General features: G+C 38.8%; 2 protein-coding genes across 2 annotated transcripts; one reads left to right on the top strand and one right to left on the bottom strand.

The window, feature by feature from the left end:
• Positions 1-1,068: 1,068 nt before the first annotated feature.
• On the bottom strand, positions 1,069-13,275 carry SPATA18 (spermatogenesis associated 18). The gene is given in 12 exon segments (XM_088056743.1): positions 1,069-1,128; positions 1,587-1,626; positions 2,440-2,505; positions 2,856-2,979; positions 4,845-5,020; positions 5,361-5,522; positions 6,320-6,506; positions 7,349-7,525; positions 9,291-9,409; positions 10,797-10,870; positions 10,987-11,089; positions 13,057-13,275. Coding segments are annotated over 12 exon segments (1,323 nt in total). The 5' UTR covers positions 13,144-13,275; the 3' UTR covers positions 1,069-1,120.
• Positions 13,276-13,472: 197 nt separating this feature from the next.
• On the top strand, positions 13,473-20,699 carry SGCB (sarcoglycan beta). Its single transcript, XM_005517718.3, has 6 exons — positions 13,473-13,524; positions 14,922-15,131; positions 15,927-16,112; positions 16,225-16,416; positions 16,930-17,061; positions 17,904-20,699. The coding sequence occupies exons 1-6, from the start codon at positions 13,501-13,503 to the stop codon at positions 18,105-18,107; spliced, it is 948 nt and encodes a 315-aa protein (XP_005517775.1). The 5' UTR covers positions 13,473-13,500; the 3' UTR covers positions 18,108-20,699.
• The last annotated feature ends 108 nt before the right edge of the window (positions 20,700-20,807 follow it).

Raw genomic sequence — 20,807 nt, 5'->3', positions numbered from 1 at the left:
CTGTTTTTTTAGAATAGAGGATTTAAGCTGGGCCCCTGGTGAAGCTGACTTCCTGCCTGGAGTGGCTGGAATTCCTTGGTGCTGTTCCTTCAGGTGTCCTCCACTGACATGCACACCCTCCTCTCCAGGCTCTAGCCATCTCTTTCTGGCTCAGAGATGGTATGAATGGGATGGCATGTTGTCCCATATTTTATCACTGTTAAATCTCTTCAGCTCTCTCCAATTTTTACATTTAAAGTGTAATAAATGCCCACAGTAAGAGTTAACTGGACAGGATTTTTTCACTGTATTCGCAAAAATTACTGATCTATCAATACGGTATGAAAGCTCATGAAGTGTGACACTGAAGAGGCCTCAATCAAATATTTCAAGCCTACAAATACTCAGTGCCACACTTCCAAAATACTTCTACTAGTGTACAAAAACTACAAGTTTTTATTACAATAATTTCAAAGTAACAATGTATTTAAGCAAGAACTATTACTGCCTTGCTAAAGGACGGGCGGGCATTTATGCATAAATGTCAATAAAGCCCTGGGGATTGCTGCAGTATTGGCATTTTATGATCGCTCTGTGCAACTTCTGCACTGTAGTTAGAAAATTCAGTTTATCACAAGGATATATTTAAAAGGCTGCTGTGTCTGACTGGCACATCTTATGATTATTGCTGTTTTCTAAAAATTGTAAATAAGCACCAATTAATTACATTGTTTTCAAGTAATAGCTAACCTCAACATTCTTCAACATTCACCATTTAGGTTATATTAAAATCCTGTCAAGATAAACTGCATCATTTGGAATCTGTGGAACACAAACATTCTAGATGCAATAATTCTATCTCCACCTGTAAGATTACATCATGGGTTCCTGAGAGCTTTGGAAATTTTGCCAAATTATCCTGTTCTGCATGCACTTTTTTTTTTTTTTTGCAATCAGAAGAGTTTAGCTTCTAAAATTATAAATAAGCCTTCTATAATTTTAAAAAACACACTGAACACAAACTCCATTTTAAGTGACAGTTGCCATTCACATTTTTGAGAGATTTGATGTATTTCTGAGAAGAAAAGGCATCAGCAAAGTTGTTGAATCCAGATACACTGCACCACAGGAAGATGTTCAGTTAGCGCCCTAAGGAAGAAAAAGGTGCATTTCAGTGCAATTATATTTTCTAAATCTCTAAATTGGGCTGGCTTCAACATAGGCATACACTCATACTGCCTAAAATCCCTCACTTCACTGTCACCACTTAGCTATCTCCATGGAATCTGGAAGCCCCCACAGCAAACTGTCTCTTGTGTAGGGAAGGAAGCAAGTTTTACTTACTACAGCACTGGTCACGTGAAGGCAACCAGCAGACAGAAACTGTGACAGTGGCCCAAGTAGAGTGAAAAAAACAAGCTCCCCTCCAAGTCAGAAATCTCAGCCTTTTGCCACACATAAAAAAAGGGCTACCCAATTTAAAAATAAGACTTGGGCAATTATTTTAGAATCAAAGATGTTCAACATGTTATTTTGTTCCTTTGTTCAATTGTTTAAGGGCTTAATGTGAAAACCATGAGTCACTAGGAACAAATATGCCTACTTACTTTTGACCCTCACTGTTGAAAGACTGCGGCTTCGAGTTACCTGCAAGACAAACAGAAAAGAAAAATCAGGTGTGCTAAAGAACTGTACCCAAGAAAGCCACCTGGGGACCCATCAACATCCAGAAAATCTGCATGTCTATCAGCGCAGCTCTACTGTTACAAAGTCAAGTTCAACAACTTTCTATTTTTTTTTCACAGCCTGCACACACACAAAAAAGTGAGCCCTACCCAAAGCCTCTCACATTTTCAATATTCACATTTCAAGTTGAGGGCACCTATGTCCATTTAATAAGATGGACTAACAATTAGAAAAATATACACATTTTTTATAGAAATTTTTATAGAAATTACAAACGTTGTGTAACCATACGCAGAGCTCTGCTGTTTTACGTAGCTTATTTGTACAACCTTCCCTTCCTGCTCATCCTACACTTATTTTCCACTCCTTTGATGCTTTTAGTAAATCAGGAGTAAATTTAGGTTACTAATTCCAGGAGGTAGGAATGTGTTGTGTATGTACTCCAAAATGACTGAAACACTTCTAGATTATATAGTTATTTATTCAGAAGGGCACTAAAGCAAGGGGAGTAGGGGGAAAGCATTCCAAGATACATTGTTGATACTTCAGAGAATTTAAATATGATCTGTTTCTCATACAGTATCTCTACTGATCATTATACCAGCCAATAACTACCTGTCAGCAGCTTCACCTCATCCAAGACTATCAAGCAATGGTATTTATTCCCAATGTTACAGTGTACATGTGGCACATCAGCATTTTTAAGAGGTTGCCCACACTCCTGTTTAAAATACTTGATGCTCTTAACACTACAGACATTTAGCAGAGGCTTACTTGACCAGGCAGGAGACGACGGCCACAGCAGCAGCTTTTGCTTCTAACTCTGCTTCTGCGACAACACTACAAGAGAAGAGTTTGACAAATCTTTTCTGAGAGAGAAGATTTAATAAAGACAGATTCTACAAGCAAACTTGCCATGCTAGAGACAAAGTTTGAGGACAGACAGGAAACACAGTAAGCTTTCTCCTTAGAACAGGCTCTGACAACAACCATACATCTGCATAATTAATGCATTAAGGAAAATGGAACTATTCATCCTATATACAAGATGAAGCACTAAAACCTAATTGATATTTGATATACTACTCAATCCATATAGGAATAGTTAAAAACTTATCTTTTTAAATTTTAAAAACAGTGCTGAAATCCACTTTACTTCCCTTAACATTTTCCTTTAACAAAATACGTACCGGAACAGTTCTTTTGGTGACTACCTCTCCCTTCACAATTACAGTACCATTTTCCATCAGAGCAGGCCAGACGTGATAGGCCACAAAGCAAGCTGTGAAATCTGAGTCACAACTACGATAGTACCTGTTGAAACAAACAGTACAAGAAATGTTTGCATATAAGTGCCAAAAGATAAATATGTTTCAAATCAATGCTGATAAAAAGTAGCTACAACTCTAATATCTTTCCATATCACAAAAATACATATTCTTTATGTGATTCTGTAAAAGAAATGGACTTGGAAGACAGACTTAGCCGAACATACTGTTTACTTATACTGACAGACATTCTAATAAAGCCATCTCACACTTAGAAGGCCGCTAGATCTTAATTTTTGCATAAATCCCACACAAGCCAGGGCCCCTGTGTTCACTGACAGATTAAACCTTCTGAGAAGCAATTTAAGACACAGACATCCCCTCTTCCTGAAATACCTTGCTAAAGCAAACACCCTATAAAGGATATTACAGAAATACTCAACTATATACATCCTAGTATCTTATGAGACATGAGGCAACTTGATTAGCAAGATCCTCATATATTGATAATGAAACACTGACATTTTGACTGTGAAAAATTAATTCAAAGGTATATAGACTACCTCTCTAACTCTGGAATATTGGCTAAATAACACATCTGGCTTTATAGATTCAAACTCAGAACAAATACCAAATAACAGAAATTTTTAAAAAGCTATGGATCTATACTTTAATAATATATTACAATAGCAAGTTATATAAAACAACGTTGTAACCAGAGGCATAAAGCAAGGCAATAGGGTACAATGATGTTTGGCTGACCCTTTAAAGAATGCTACCACACAATAAATAGAGATATTTTAATTTCTACAAGTTTTGCTCCATCTCTGTGTACCACATATACATGTTATACATGTAAACATATACATGTCCCACATTTATCTAGATGGGCAGATAGATATGAATATGTGTCTCCCACAGCAGCACAAAAAAACATATTACATATGGTTTCTTAAGGCCATACACACCAAGCAGGTAGAGGAAGCATCCCAAGACTATACCACAGTGTTAGTGCTTCCTAATTTAGCCAATAGCTATGAGTTTCAAAAGCTAGCTGCCCTGTATTTGGATAGGATCATTGAGTAGTCCTATATGACTTTGTACTCTGTCCAGAGTCTACTTTCATCTTCTTTATTTCCTTCCTTGACTTCTCAAGCTCTTCACCACCTGGATTCCACTCTATTCTAAATTATTACTAGAAACCTCCTTAGTGATGTCATGTTTTTTTTCTTTTGAGAGCAATTTTTTATGACCTATCAATCCCATTAATTTTCTAGACAACATGGAAGCACCCTATAGCTCTCTGCCTGCTAAAAAAACAGCTTTACCCTATAGAAAAAAGGAAAACTCTGTCATGGTGTGGATTTTTTTTTACAAAATTTCCATTCTTAAGAGGCAGTTTTGGTTTTTCTCAGCTCTAAGCCAGAAGTGATGGGAGTATATTAATACTTGTATGCTGTACAGCAGACACAGCCTGGAAGTTGCAGCAAACATGTTGATGATCCTGGTAACAGCATCAACTGCCAGACCTCAGTAAACATGACTTTTATAGAACAGGCCAGTAAGGAGGAACAAAGATGCAAGCATTTTTAAAAAGGCAGATAGAGACTAAGCAGGGAAAGCTGATGATAATTTTCTTCTTAAATGATAAATTGAATATGTTCTTGAGACTGAAGTCAATCCAGAAAATTGCTCTGCTGTTCACTAAAACAATAATTGTTAACGCTTGTGTACATGCTGGTATTTAGACACTATCCTAAACCTTAAAGACAGACCAAATTCACTACAGGCCAGGGTTTTTTTTGCTGCAAATTAATGTTTAGTAATCTTAAACTTTTATATTAATTGGGAAACAAGTAGACTACACAACCTTTAATGGTAAGAGTCTGACTGAATCTAAAGATTTCTTACATGCACTTATTGAAAAGCTCTCCATCAACACCAACAGCAATATCAAGAGCAGGAAGGAGTGTCTGCATTTGAAAAGCCAAACAGCACAACTCTCGAATCAAACAGCTGAGCACAGCAAAATCAACCTCTACTGGACACGGAAGCTTCGGATTCATGCTCAAGGTGCAAATTACTTCCTGAAAATAAACATACATAGTAATTTGCATTAATGATTTTATTCACAAGCAAGTATAGAAATCCCCCCTTAAATATGCCTCTCAGCTTTCTACATTTAAAAATCAGTATAAGATACTCATAGTAACGTTGCCTTGGACTATTCCTGAAAACAATAGCTTCAAAAAGAATATGTTGTAATAAACAAATAAAACAAACTATTACTAAATCATATATATACTAGTCCTAGCAATATTGTTCTGAAAAGTTAACTGGTTACAGTGCATTTCTCGTTTACATATTCTGAATTTACTAGCTCCTGAAAGAGATCACCACATCACTGCCCCTCTGCCCTTGATTTACCTGGACACTGCAACAAACGTCATACACATCCTTGTGGCAAGCCATATAATCCAGGATAGCAAGTTCAGCTGACCCAGGTCCCGCCAAGTGACATAGAGGCAAAGACTCTTTTAGATGTATTTTGAGCTTCCAGAAGGCCATCCTTGCTGCACGGAAAGATTCCTGCAAACACAAGGAACATCTAGTTAAATACATGAGAGCAAAATTATTTTTTATCAGTTATCTCAGAAAATGAATTGAACCAACTATCATCATAATAAGGAGGAATATAATACACTACTGTAAAGGAGAAAGTTAACTCATTGGGAAGGAATTCTCTGATTGAATTGGATTGGAGAGTGTAAACTGAATGACAGTTGAAATAAAAAATCTTTACTAAGCTAAATGTGTTTGGGATCACACATTAAGAGATGCTGCCTCTCTAACACAGGTATGTGTTATATCATTTTTATAGAAAAGAAGATTCAATACAGAAAAAATTAAAACTTTCTTCAAACTGAGTTAATGGTAAATGTGGGGTATCTAGGTGGTTTCAAGGGACCTAATTAAACTAAAGAAGCACATAGCTACAAGCATAAGGAAAGCATGATATGGAAAGATTTTTAGCTTTCTAGTGTTGTAGTATTTAATGCAGCACTCGCAAAAGAATTTTTCTAACTAAGGCAAGGTTGAGCACTGCAGGCATCATCTACTTTTCAGACCAAATTAGTCTTCTTTTAGTACCTGTACGATAAATCACTGACCCTGTTCCAATCTTGGGACAGGTCAGATAGAACACTACATTGAGAGTTCAATGTAGAAGTGTGAGGGGAAGAAAGAAAAACCAAAATAAAAAAAGAAGAAAGCTTTTCTTCTCTGCATTTGACAGAAATGCTAATGTACCCACAATTTAATCCAATGCAGACATAGTGTTTTACAACACCTCTCTTGTAAAATAAGAAATACTATTTCTTTCTCACCACAACTGCAAGGTATATTATCCTCTGCACCACCTCCATGTCACAGATGAATGTCCTCAAACGGGCCTCTGCATCCAAGCGGTCTTTAGCATAGATGAAGTTGAAGCGTGCTATGAGGCAGGCGCGACGCGAAGCATGGACCCGTCTGCTCTGGGCAGGTGACCAGCTCTTCACGCAAACAGGTCGGCTGCTCCCACACCGGAAAGGAGGGCAAGGAGGGCAAGGAGGGCAAGGAGGGCAAGGAGGGCAAGGAGGGCAAGGAGCACAAGGAGGGCAAGGAGGGCAAGGAGGGCAAGGAGAGCAAGGAGGGCAAGGAGAGCAAGGAGGGCAAGGAGAGCAAGGAGGGCAAGGAGAGCAAGGAGGGCAAGGAGAGCAAGGAGGGCAAGGAGAGCAAGGAGGGCAGGTCCGTGCAAGCCTACGACACACAGGCAAAGAAGCTTCATGTCACTTTATCATCCTCAGATGTTTTTCCTTAAAGCAGATTTTTTGTCAATTTAATTTTCACAAGAGTAAGGTGAGATTTTTGCCAATGTAATTAAAGAAGCTACAGCTGATTAGTCTAATATGAAGGCATTTTCATCAATACCTTTTAAGGGCTAAAGCATAAATGGTGAAAGTAAAGTAATTCCTAAAGCATGTGTAGCCAAGCACTTTGTTCCTAGGAAACACACTTTTAATTAGTAATATTTTGACATTTGTTCCTCTTTCAGTACCACTGAAGAGTACTGCCGAAGTCAAACAAGTGAAAATTGAACATTGTATGATTACAGGGCAGAACTTTTTTATAAGAGGACTCACCAACAAAAAACTCTCTTTTTATTCCATACAGTTGCTCTCTATGTATTTTGTAAAGGTGCCTTATTTGCTGTTTTGTCTGAAACTTAACATAGTTGCTTTAAAATAAAATATTTGGACACTAGATGAAGTCATCTAAAGACTTTATGTTCCTTCATTACAAAGTGAAAAAGCCTAGCTTTTGTTTACACTTCAATTTCAAATGAGCAGAAAATTCATGCTACCTAACATGACTGATTTCTATGATTCAGGGACTTTTCTGAGTAAGGCCTCTACCTGCTCTGGAGAATAGACTTTTGGGCATCCAGGATAGAAACCTCATCCCACAATAGTTGAATCTGATGCTCACAGTCATTCACTTGCTCTGACTTCCTCAAGACTTTGCAGCCTTCAGCACAGGAAGCCCTCAGACTTAAGCCCATAGAATGGTCAGTCACAAGATGTCCTATCAATGTAAACTATCAACTAATCCTCATCATCAAACAACAGGTTTAGAAAAAAGAGGGAAATTATTGAGCAAGCTCCTTATGTTTTGTTGAATAATTTCAGCATGTTTTCCTTACGCTGAAATACAGGAAAAATCAAGAGTTTAAAAACAAATGAAAAAAAGCACACCCTTGATCTTACTTTAATTGTGTAAGTGTATTGTGGCAGGAGAGTGGATATAGCACTCTATCCTGTAGGAAAAATCACTGGTTAACATTTGGTGTCCTTATGCTAGCTCAAATGATCAGGTCTAAAAGAAACTAATTTCTTTCTCATATTTAAGATGTTAACTAAACCAGCTCAGTTTTCTTTCCTACAGATCTAGAGCCCAGGTGTTTTCTTCTATCAGGTTCATTCTCACAGATATTATTCAAGTAATAACAAGAACTAACAATTCCTCTCCTGCTGTCCCCGAAAGGAGTGTTTCTTAAAGATTGGCAGACAACCAGTGAAGCAAGCTTATCTTCTGTCCTTTACTCTTACTTAATATTAAAAACTAACCCAACATCTCTGCTTTCTCTCCAAACACCAGTATTATTGTTGCCTTCCTCTTACCAAAAGTGGAAGGAAAAAATAAAAAAGATGTTTTCTATTTGTTTTGAAGGTATTCACTCCATCCTTCCTTTACTGGAGGACCCTGGTGAGATTTTTGAGGATCTGAACCAACAAAAGCTCTAACACTTCTCAATTGACAAGATTCTTGTTCCACCTTTATAAGGTGCAGGCTGACTGAGATGACCACAGGTAATAAGGCCTGCAACATCTGCTAAGAGGAAAGATTTCTCAGCTCCATCCTTAGTCAGCTCCTTCTGCAAAGGCTTCTAGCAGGAATAGTAGTAAAAGAGGGCTAAAGAATTCTACTATAAAGGACAACTGGGAAAGAAAAGTAGATTTGGGAAGATGAGTTCTAGAAATAGGGATGGGGAAAATCCAAACTGATATTCTTGGAATCACTTAGCAAGGGCATGAATTATATCACTTAATGTACTGACCCAAGACTTGTAAATATTCATTGCTCTTAAGCTAACAGGATGCATGATAATGTGTCTGCCACTTGACGCTACATCTTAAATGTCCTTGGAACTGGTAATAACTGCACAAATTTGTATCTGAAGCAACTTAGTAATTTTTATATTACATTGCTCCACAACGTATGTTTTAAGCAACTAGGCAAAAACTGTTCAGGTGTAGTCACCTATCTGGAAATCCAACTCTCTTCATCCATCTTACGACAGTGACTTTTATCTTCCTGGATATTTACATATCAGTTACGTTGCATAATTAATTGTGACATGTTGTAAGTCCTTCAGTAAATGTTACACTATAGCTACTCAACTGATTTTTTATTTAGGATTTGCTCAGGATGCAACATTTCATAGATGTAACTCCACATGTGATTTTCATGGACTATACAAAACCTTTTTACATAGAATACTGGGGTGTTTTCCAACACCTCTGTCAGAAGCAAAACCTACCAAGTCAATTTATGAATGTGGGTGTGACTGTATCATTTGTACCCTGCTTTGGATACACACACATAATACAGAGACGTGATGCATTTTGAAACTCTGGTTTTAGGCCAGAAATTAAATATTTTACAAATCTCCATCAATATTTAGATGTCAAGGGAAAAATGTAGCTTATTGAAAAACAAAAAACAAACAAAAGGAATTGCAGTTAAATTCCCTACTCTCGTTCCATCCGGTTGATCTGCAGACGAGTTTCAGCTAGTTTGCTCTCCAAATCTTGCAGTCGACATTTCGGATTGCTGGCCAAATCACACAGCTGTAGTTCTTCTCCAGCTGAATCCTACCAGGAAATGAAGTCACACTGCTTGAATGTTCTGCCTTATAGATTCCCTCAGCAAAGTACTATAGCTTTATAGGCAGATGTAGTTCTAAATAGTTCAGCAACAACAATTTCTAAAGAAACTGAGAATAAAAGTAATTGTATTCTCTCTGAGACATAAGCAATACCTTTCAGGCATACCAAACAAAGACTCAATTATATAAAGAAAAATATTCACTTATTTTATACCTCATGGTAGAAATTATGGAAGGTCTGCATATGCAAATTTATTGCCTGAATCATCAGAACAAAACATTTTGCAGATGTGTTGCACAGTTGGTTTTTATCAGTTAGTCAACTTCTGATTGACTACATCACCAATTGAAGTAAACTTTTTGGGAATTCATGTACACAAAATAACAGAAAAAGTTATTAGAACACAGGAGGCAAGTATTGTCATTCCAGAAAGCTACTACTTTACTACACTACTACACATGTAGTTGCCTTTAACAACCCATATAATGGCCTGCTAGTACTGGGATTAGTGCAACAGGTTTTTCTTTAAATTTTGAATGTCACATGTAATGACAAATCTGTAACTGGTATGCCTGGGGTACTGTCATTTAATAACATCATTATTCTATATTTTTGGGGGTTTCTTCAGAGCCCCATTCCTGCATTATACTATAATCTGACTCTTAAGGGATATCACTTTTTATTTGTCCTACTTTAATTGTGAAAGATTTTGACAGAGCAGGTGTAAAAATGAGAAACCAAAGAACATAGAGACATCACTGTCAAATTTCAGGATCTTGTAGATCTTCCCCTAGTCTTAATTAGCCATCTCTTATTTTCTTTCAAAACAGAAAGCCACAGCATCTCTGTGTTTTCTGCCAAATGGTTAGTATTACACCCCTTCAGTAAATACCAAGTACATAGGAACTCCAGGAGCATGGTGGTATCATGACACACATGAGTACTTATTTTTTTAGCTACTTCAGGAAATAATATAATATTTTTAGAATTTTTTTCTTTAAAAAAAAAATAAAAGGAGCTCATAGATTAATGCACAGAGTTTATGCACACCTTCAGTTTATACATGTATTTTCAGTGTTAATTTTTCTAAAAGAGATATGGCATAAATACTTCTATGATGTCTCTGCAAATATAAACATAGCAGATCTTTACCTAGAAAAGGAAAGTAGTTTAGTGACCTAGACTTCTTATACAGAGCAAATCCCTTCACAATAGCATGGTTGTCTCTGTAGGGGTGTCCACGAGCAACTAAGGATATATTTCATTAGGTAAAATCTGAGAGGAATGCTAATATTAACAGAAATTCATTAATGCCTTTCTGCAGGTATAAATTCATGTAGTTCTATCCCTTTAAAATAAGTTTCTTACACACCTGTGCTCCTGAAGCAGCACAGCATGGGCTTGGCGTGATACAGCTTTTTATTACTTCTGCGCATTTATCAGCATCTAAGAAAACACATACATTAAGAAATGGTGAGAAAGCTTACAGAAAGAGCCAAGTTGGAAAAAAATGCCCTATGTGAAATGTGTGTAATTAATAATTAGACAAGACACTGATTTACCTTGAGATGTTTCACTGAGAATTGAGAAGAGCTGCTTTTGAATCGCGGTGTTCAGTTCTAATATTTCACAGCATCGGCTCATATTTTCACCACTGGAATTCATCTGTAAATTAATGTGCATTACTACATCTGTGTGGGCTTGCTTACTTAAAGTTATCCCTGTTACAATCATGGCATTTTTCCCACCTATAATTACATCCTCCCAACTTTTTCTTACTGGATCCATTAGAATACTCATTTTTTAAGGTTCACATTTTTAGTAGGCAAATGAACAAGACATCAGGACTTCTGTGACCCAGGTAATTCACTACTTGAGAAAACCTACTCCTTTTCCATCATAAAGAGGCTGCAACCACAAGTGTCTCTAAAAAAATAATCATAGAAATTGTGAATCTGAGTTAAAATCTTTCAACAGTTATTAAAATAATAATCTAGCAGATTATTGGATTAAAAAAAAACTAGTCCAAAATCTGGTATTCCATATTAGCTGAAATAATACATATGAGGCTCTTATCTTGCTTCATCAGCAGTCACATAAAGCCTCCATGCAATTTCATCTGATTTTTAAGAGTTCCAAACTGAAACATAAACTACTGAAGGAGCAAAATCCAGCATTATGCCTAGGAAACAGCAAAACTACATCATTTTCAGCAAATGAAATTTTGAAAATGAGTTGATGGGGTTAATCTGTCCAGGATACTACTGCACCTGCCAGGAGAATACACACATTGTACCTGCTTCCTTAATCTTTACCTGTAACCTGTGTATCACCTTCTACATAGATCACCCTCTAGGTCTTCAGATTTTAACGACTCCATATGGTTTTTACAAGCTTCCAAAACAGCTGAAATTCCCAGCCATGCCCCCATCAGCTTGTGTTTTGATTGCTGCAACATGCTTTCTTCAGGCCTTGGGGAGCACAGTCAACCTGCTCACCTCCACAAGAACACAGCTGCAAAGCGCATTTTTCCAGCTCATTACAGCAACATAACACGATGTTTCCATCTGCCAGCTCTTACTTTTATGCAACAGCAACCTGAAACTGCTCATCTTCATTTCCCAAGACATTAAAGACCATTCCCCACCAACCTACGATGGATAGGTCAGCCCCCACCGCTGCTCAGCCCTCCTAAGGTCTACCTCCACCATCCGCCTGCAAGATTTTGAAATGCACTGTTCCTCCTCTGTGGTAGTTTTACCAGCTATTCTCAAACTCCTTAAAACTGTCCTTTGTCATGAATCCTGCAGAGTTACACTGGCTATGTAACTGTAACTCTTGTCCAACCATGAAGTAAAAGAAAATAACTAGTTTCCCCTGAAAACGCTGCATCTTTTCTCACTAGCCACCGCACACGGTAGGTGGTTACAGGCTCGTGACCAACTATCTGCATCCTGAAGGTAGACAAACCTGGGGACGAAGGACTGAAAACTCTGTTAAGATTTTCCACTGAGCAAAGTCAGCTGTCAAGTCTCAAGTTCCTTCGCTTCATTTTTCCCTGAATTTGCACCTCTACTCCTTCACCTGTCCCGCCTCCTCAGTTTCCCGTTACTCCTCCATGGATTCCACTACAGCCTTCTCCTTATACCCTAAACTCTTCCCTGAGCCCCGTTCTGAAAGCCCTTCAGCGGCTGTGCTGCCTTGCAGCAGCCTCTCAGCTCTACCAGGTTTCCCCACCCAGGAGAGCTGGGATGCTGGATAACCCGTTCTCACTTTCAGCACCCTTTTCCCTCACGTCGTCCTGACCGTTCCTGGGCCACAGCCGACTCCGAGCACAACCGCACCCGCGGTCATTCTACCTGCCGATCGTTTGCTCCAACGCCCAACTCTGTTTTAAACATAGGCAGTACCTCTCAAATCTCACGTTTAACCTTCGACCCTCGTTTTCAGGGAGCCTCGTCATGGACAAAAAGCCGAAGAACCGCAGCCCTGGGTGCTGAAAAGGTGTTAAAACTGCGCTAACTGGAATCGCGCGCGGGGCGGTGTCCCAAACCGGCCAGTGGAACGCGAGCGGCGGCCGGTACTCCCCCAGGAGGGAACGGCTGCGCTCCCCGAGCAGCGGCAGAACTCACCTCGTAGTCGTGATGCCAGTTCTCCAGCTTCTGCTGCAGCTCTCGGACGCTTCCTGCGCCCAACAGACTTTTTAAGTCTTCTGCCATAGCCAGATGTTAGTTCGTTCCCGGGGGCGGTGCGATGACTCCCGTGTCCCTCCGAGAGCACTCCTCGGGCGGCGAAGGTGTAACGGAGATGGTAGTGTCAGCCCGGTCCCCTTTCCCCTGGGCTGGGCCGCGTCCGAGGGCCTTTGGAGCCGCGGTGGTGAGGCGACGGCCGGCGCGGTGACGGCGCTGCCAGGTAACGCTGCGCGCGCGGGGGGGCAGCGCGGCGCCTCCCGGGAACCGCTGGGGGGCGCTGCCGGGTAACGCCGGTGGGCGCGGGCCGCAGGGACCCGCCCCGCGGAGCGCCACCAGGGGGCGCCCGCGCCCCCTGCGCAGCGGCGGCGGCGACGGCGGGGGAAGATGGCGGCGGCCGCCCCCGAGCAGGTCCGTCTGCAACGGGACGCGGGCGCGGGGAGGCGGCGGCGCCGTCCCCGCCGGGGCCAGCGGGGAGCGGGGCCGCGGGGAGCAGGCGGTCCGGCCGGGGGGTGCTGCTCGCGGAGGGGGCGCTCGGGCGGGGGCGCCATTTTCGCGGCCGTGGGCGAGGCTGGCGTGGTGCCGGAGCGCTCCGGCCGGGGAGCGGAGACACGGCGCTCGGGCGGCGGGACGGGCTCGGCAGTGCCGGGGAGAGGCGGCCCGAGCCTGCTGTCCGGACGGGGCGGCCCGGAGCCCGCAGGCGTGGGTGTGTGACAGACAGAAATAGTTTGTGCCCGGGGAGTGAGGCGCGCATCGAGGCACTGACGGGCGAGAGGGAGGTGGGTGCCTGCGGGGCACCGCATCTTGTGTGTGTTCTGCAGGGTCGCAGTGGGTCCAGAACATCCCCGAGGGACCGAACCCTCCATAAACTCATCCGGGTCAAGCACCTTTCTCAACACCATCTCTTATTAGTTCAGCAGCAGCAGCAGCAGAAAACACGGTGTTGTTACATCAGCGTAGACCTGTGCAAGTGTAGTTACTTAAGGTGTAGCTTTAGGATTAATTTCAAGTGAACAAACTTAATTCCGTCCAAAAGATCAAACTCCTTCTTTGAAGATGTGAATCCCTAAATAACAAACTGTTCCATTCAAGGGAAGTGGAACAAAATTTTGAACAGCTACGAAAAATACATTAAAGGTTTATTTTCACTATGAATATGTCCAAGACTTTTTTCTATTAATTTGTTACACTGACAGGACATCCCTTACAATCTGATAACTTCAGATTATTACATGAAAGCTACTCTGGCCAAGTTCCCCATGCCAGGTTTGAAGCCTCACAGTATCTTTCTCAATGCTGCATGCAAGCAGTAAGAGTTGAGTGCAAACCCTGTACTGTCAAACTAATTTTAAAACTGTATCCACCACACTCTTTTTGAATAGTTACTGAGAGTGACTATTGACATGAGCGTGGATGGAACTAAAATCCTGTGTATTGGCAGATGACCTGTAGGATTATGTCCTGTATCATCCCTGAGAGGTAAAAACTTGATGAATTTCTTGGTAGCTCGTTTGTTTTAATTTGTTATCTGTAACAGTGTAATTAATAATTCCTATTTGCCACAATAAAAATTATGTATAAAGCCATATATTGTCTGAAAGTATCTGGATTTTAAATTTAGTCACTGAGTGAGCAGAGGTTGCTGTGGTTCAAAGTGTGTATTCTGACAGCAGGGTGACTGAAATCTAATACTGAACATAATATCCAATATATTATACCAGTCAATTTACATTTTTTGCATACATATGAGTGTGTCATTGTAGCTAATTTACATGCCTTTTAAAGCTAACCCTTGCCTTTTGTTACAGCAAAGTTCTAACGGCCCGGTGAAGAAGTCTATGCGAGAGAAGGCTGTGGAACGCAGGAATGTTAATAAGGAGCACAACAGTAACTTCAAAGCAGGATATATTCCAATTGATGAAGACCGTCTCCATAAGACAGGGTTACGTGGCAGGAAAGGCAATTTGGCCATATGTGTGATTGTTGTTCTTTTTATTTTGGCCGTCATCAATCTGATAGTGAGTATAATAGCTATAGTGTAAGCAACATTAGGTCATATTTCATTCTGACAGTTCAGTAAAAAAAATAAAACTTTTCTAGTATGGCTGAGGACATAAAATGTATTGAAGGAGAGCCTCTTTTTTCTCCTTTCTTTTTAGTTCTTTTGTAGTCTGAGCAAGATTAGATGGAAGAATGGTGTAAATTCAGGCATGGTTATTTTGGTTACCATGGTCACCCCATGAGAGTTATTAGTACATACACATTCAGGAAATATAGCATATAAAACATGGTTATATTTTACATTACAGAGCTGTATGTGAACACTCAGAATTAACCAGACACTGCACTTTAAAGCTTCATTGTTCTAATAGCCACATTTTTATTGCTTGGTCAATGGGAGTTAAATTATTTTTCATCATTGCACATCCATATGTGAGGATGCATTCTTGCTGTTCAGCGTTAAGTATATACCAAGCTGAACTGTTCAGAAAATTTATTTAGTCAATGATTAACCTTAAACAGAAAAAAGATGTAATTATGGCTGTGATTTAACATTGTCTACATATATATATATATATAAAAATAATTTTAGTTACTGTTTCAAGTAAGTCTAAAAATAATTTAAAATGCTTTTTATAATTAAATGTGTTATGATGTTTTCAGTAGGATTAGACTAAAGTAAATTCGCTCTTAAAGCTTATTTAAACCCTGGCATTAATAATTGTTCAAATAAAACATCTAATTAATATAATAATTGCAGTAGGAAGATGCGAATGATCAACATAATTGTTGAAAATGTGTGTCTCTTTCAGATTACCCTGGTTATCTGGGCAGTGATAAGAATTGGTCCCAATGGTTGTGACAGTATGGAATTCCACGAGAGTGGCTTGCTGCGGTTTAAGCAAGTGTCTGACATGGGTGTTATACATCCCTTATATAAAAGCACAGTAGGAGGGAGACGGAATGAAGACTTGGTGATCACTGGGAATAATCAGCCTGTAAGTTATACCATGAATTGAATGTTTGTGAGCAATACTAGAGAATTACACTCACATTGCTAATAAATGTTACATTTGAAAAATCATTAAGTTCATGGCTTTGTTTCTGAAGATTGTATTTCAGCAAGGAACGACCAAGCTTAGCGTGGAAAAAGACAAAACTTCTATTACCAGCGATATTGGCATGGAATTTGTTGACCCACGAACACAAAATACTTTGTTCAGCACCGACTATGAAACTCATGAGTTTCATCTGCCAAATGGAGTTAAAATCTTGAATGTACAAAAGGCCTCTACAGAGAGGGTATGTCTCTTTTCTTTTTTGTTAGTAATAAGAATACAGCCCATTGTTTGTTTGGGTAACAGTAGAGTAGAGTTAATGTATTTATAGAGGGTTGCGTGTGCCTTTGGAAGCACTGAGCAATCCTGTTGAAGAAAATACACCTACAACTAAAAATACGTAAGAGGAACAGATTAAGTGAAAACAGAGGAGTAAATTTACATAATCTCTCTTAATATGAAGCCTGTATTTGGTGCAAGTGTTAGCTGCATATCTCATAAAATTGTCATATGAATTATATTATTTTTATACAAAAAATTAAATTTACATACCTTCCAAAATTCATTAATCTTGTTTTGAAGTTGAACATTAAAAATAATAAATATGCAGAAGCTAATGGCAGAAGTGCAAGAAGTACATTCAAGTTTTTTATTAAATTGCACAGCACTACTTTTAAGGTAATTCAAGTTACTGAGACATACACAAGTGGCACATTTTCACTAATCTGTAATACAGTTCTTTTGGTTATGTTCTTAGATTACCAGCAATGCAACCAGTGATCTAAACATAAAGGTTGATGGTCGTGCCATTGTCCGGGGTAATGAAGGTGTTTTCATCACAGGCAAGACAATTGAGTTTCGAATGGGTGGAAACATGGAACTAAAAGCAGTAAGTATTTCAAATCAAAGCAATTTTTTTAACAGCTTAGTTTCAAATTTAGGCTGATAGTAAACTGATGTAGCTTTATATAGCTCCAAATTTTATATAAATTGCTCATGCATGAAAGTCAGTATATTTAGTAGGATTTAAATTGATGGTTTATTACTTTGCTGTTAAGTAGTGGTTGAGTAGCTTCAGGTAACACTGATTTACTACTGTTTGTTAAGACACTAAAAACCTACTATGCAGTTAAAGCTAAGCTATTTGCCTCTGTACTGACATGAAAGGGAGTTAAGCTCCTCTGGTAGGTGACAACCTTTGCCAGAAGAGTAGAGCATATAGTTTTATAGCACCTTCTGTGCTGCTGCTGTAAGACTCACTAGCATTCCTTTAAGATTTTTGGAGATTAAGATGGCAGTATATATGGAATTACAAAAAAGAAGGATAAAAATAAAGGTATATGCACTTTTAAGTGTGAATGAATTTCATGCATGAATTCAAACACTGTTTCCTGTTTCATGTCTATAGATTTTACATTAACTGCATTTGCTAATAAGAATGTAAAGTGAAAAGTCAGCTTACTGCTGTCTTTCTCAATATTGATCCACCACCGGAATAGTTAAGTATAGTTAAGCTGACTATAGTCAAGAAATCCATAGGTATTGCTATAACTTTCATTAAAAAATTAAACATTTGTATACACACCTTTTTGTATTATTCTTGATTCTACAGCTATCCTAGAGATGATATTTATCCATTAAACCAGTCTGTCCTTCTCAAAAACAATCTGCCTTACTTATATTAGAAGCTGTAATTTTACAACTTTTTTTTTTTTTTTCTCTCCTTAATAGGAAAACAGCATCATCCTGAACGGAACTGTGATGGTTAGCCCGTCACGACTGCCAAGTTCCTCTTACGGGGAGCAGTTCAATAATGGCAACTGGCTGCGCTTCAAGCTCTGCATGTGTGCGGACGGGACGCTGTTCAAGGTCCAGGTGACGGGGCATAACATGGGCTGTCAGACATCTGTCAACCCGTGTGGAGCCACACACTAAAACAAACTGCTGCTGGGACATGTCTCGTTTGTGTTTACATATATTTGTATGAAGTAATTGCATGCCTTCAAGGGTTTCTTTTTCTACAGCAGTTTATACTAACATTTCTTACATAGTATTTTTAAGAAAAGGCTGTTACGGTCAGCAGTATTAGGTCATCATCCTGTTAGCTGCAATAGTGGCACTGAATCTGTAAGCTTTCAGTGTACATGCATATTGAAGTACCTTCTCAAATTGGGATCAGTAGAATATATGTAAAGAACATGATCTTGGCAACAAGTCTACTGCCTACAGTTCTCACTAGAGATTTTTGTCCTATGTCCCAAGACCTTGAAGACTGCTGAAAACACAGCTGCAGTCTGAAGTACTTCAACAGGAATGTCAACTTTTTGTTGGAAATAGATTTTCCTAGGATGGCTGAAGTGGCAGACTTTTCTTTCTTGTTGATACATTGATCTACCCCAAACTTAGGTGGTTTACGAGATGTGTACTGAGAGGGGTAATGGCAGATTCACTTTAAAATATCACATTATTTCTGCCATGTTGTTAAAAAGTTGTGCTATCATAAATCATATTTGCAGTGTAATACTGAGTATGGAAACATAACCTGAATTTTGAAGTAGTCTTGCGGTTATTGAAGTGTTGCTTGAACTTCTATTCTGTCTGTGCAGCTAATGCATTCTGCAGTTGCTTAATTTATGTGAAGTACTTATAAAACGTATTTATATTAGAAGTACATTTTTGAAGATGTACTTACAACTTGCTTACTACCCAAAAATAGTGTTTTCCTGGGTGCTCTGTGAACAGTGTCTGAGTCCCTTACTTGATAGGTAATAATCTCAGCATAACTGTTGCAGAAGTGTCTGTGGTCAGATATCCCCTTCCCCATAAATGTCAGTACTGATGCATTACTGAGAACATCAGAATTAAATTCTGAAGTTAAACTGCAGGTAATTCTAAATGTGATGGTAGGACATGAGGGTAAATACATGTGTATCAGAATTTGTCAACAGTGAAACTATGGTGAAATGGGGCCTATTACAGTCTTCCAACTGCTTTTGCAGCAGTGATGTGTGGTTTCTGCTAAAAATAGACCAGCTATTTATAAGATTCCTTCTTTCCCCACCCCATGTATTTCTTCAGTTTAAAATAGCTTTGTTTTGCAGAAGCATGAAGTAACCTTAATATTGGAGGTCTCAAAGTGACTTTAAAACAGATTTTTGACAAATTTCTTGATAAGCACACACTTCTTTACCTAAAAGTTGTACGAGTTTTATACATTAACTTCAGAACTGATTATTTGTTACAGAAGGTAAACTATCTACCCTTGTTTTACAGCGCTCAAAGTACATAGGATTCCATAAAATACATATCAGCTCCTGCTGTAACAAGAAATTCATATCTAAGGTCCCAAATTCTGAACTTAGTGGAAGGCTATAAGCACTCATGCAGAATGTGTAGGGGTGGAGGTAATTTTTGGAGGGATATTCATTTGTAAGTCAGGCATTACAGCACATGGGGGAGGGGAGATCAGAGGAGTCATATTTCCCTCACTGCTCAAAGGCAAAGACAGATTTTGATGCTTAGCAGTTGTTGGGGTTTTGGGGCTGGACAGCAGTGGAGCTATTCTGACAAAATCAGAATAAGCAGAATATAATGTAGCAAAAAGCACTGAGTTGTCACATTAAAGATTATGGGGAAGTACTAAAATTTTGCATACTACCTTCATGGACCTCATAGTTTTATCAGAGTTAATAGTTAATAAACACTAACACACATTTTGCTGCTTTACACCTATCTTTGCTGCTAAGCAGTGCCTCAATTAGTATCTGTTAAAGTTAAAAGGAGGAAATAAACTAACATTTTTAGAATTTTCACTCTCATGCTAATGGAAGTTTGTCACTTTATGTATACAAATGCAAACACATTAAAAAATATAAAGAGCAGTATCTTCAAAGCTGAAGTACATCTTGAAAATGTCTTGAGCAAGTAGTTTACACACATATTAAAGCTCTTCTCTGATTAACACTGACATGCCTATATTCTAGTATTGGATTCTTATAATTATCAAGAGTTCATCTTAAAATACTGTGTGCAATATATGGCTGAAAGATTTGTCAGAAAGGTACTCTTAAATCATGTTCTGCAGAACTGTTTTTGAACTATGGATTTTTTTGTCAAAATGTAGCAAAACCAATGATAAAAATACCAAATGAAATAAATTATCTAATTTGCTAGACACTATGTATTGTTAATGTTTTATATTACACAGTTTAAGAAACATTGGCACCACACATGCCTTCTGTTGAGCATTTACTTGTTTATCTTCTAACTGCCTATGGTACATTTTTCTATATGTTTTTAAAACATTGAGTGGAACACTGTTTATTTCAGTCCCACAGATGCACTTAAGATTCTGTGTGTATAAAGTGCACTCTACATGCCTCTGTAAAATGCCATACTGGGTACACTGAAACAACCTGCATGTGAAGAGCTCTCACCATCTGTAAATGTGGTGGTTGTTCCAATGGGTGAAAGGTAGTAGAATTTCAAATGTTTGTTTTGAAATAAAACAATAAATTCTAAAATGCAGCTGGAGTTCAGAAGTGTTATTTGTAGGAATATAGTTTTTCATTAAAAAGACATTGTTGTTTTATTGATATGGAAATTAGAAGTATAAAAACGTTCCACACCTGTTTG

The sequence above is a fragment of the Pseudopodoces humilis genome, chromosome 6 (genome assembly GCF_049639895.1).
Source record: "Pseudopodoces humilis isolate 2021_Gansu_Grassland_sample_001 chromosome 6, ASM4963989v1, whole genome shotgun sequence".
Lineage (NCBI taxonomy): Eukaryota > Metazoa > Chordata > Aves > Passeriformes > Paridae > Pseudopodoces > Pseudopodoces humilis.
The sequence above is the reverse complement of the archived record's forward strand: the minus strand, read 5'-3'. Positions and strand labels throughout refer to the sequence as shown.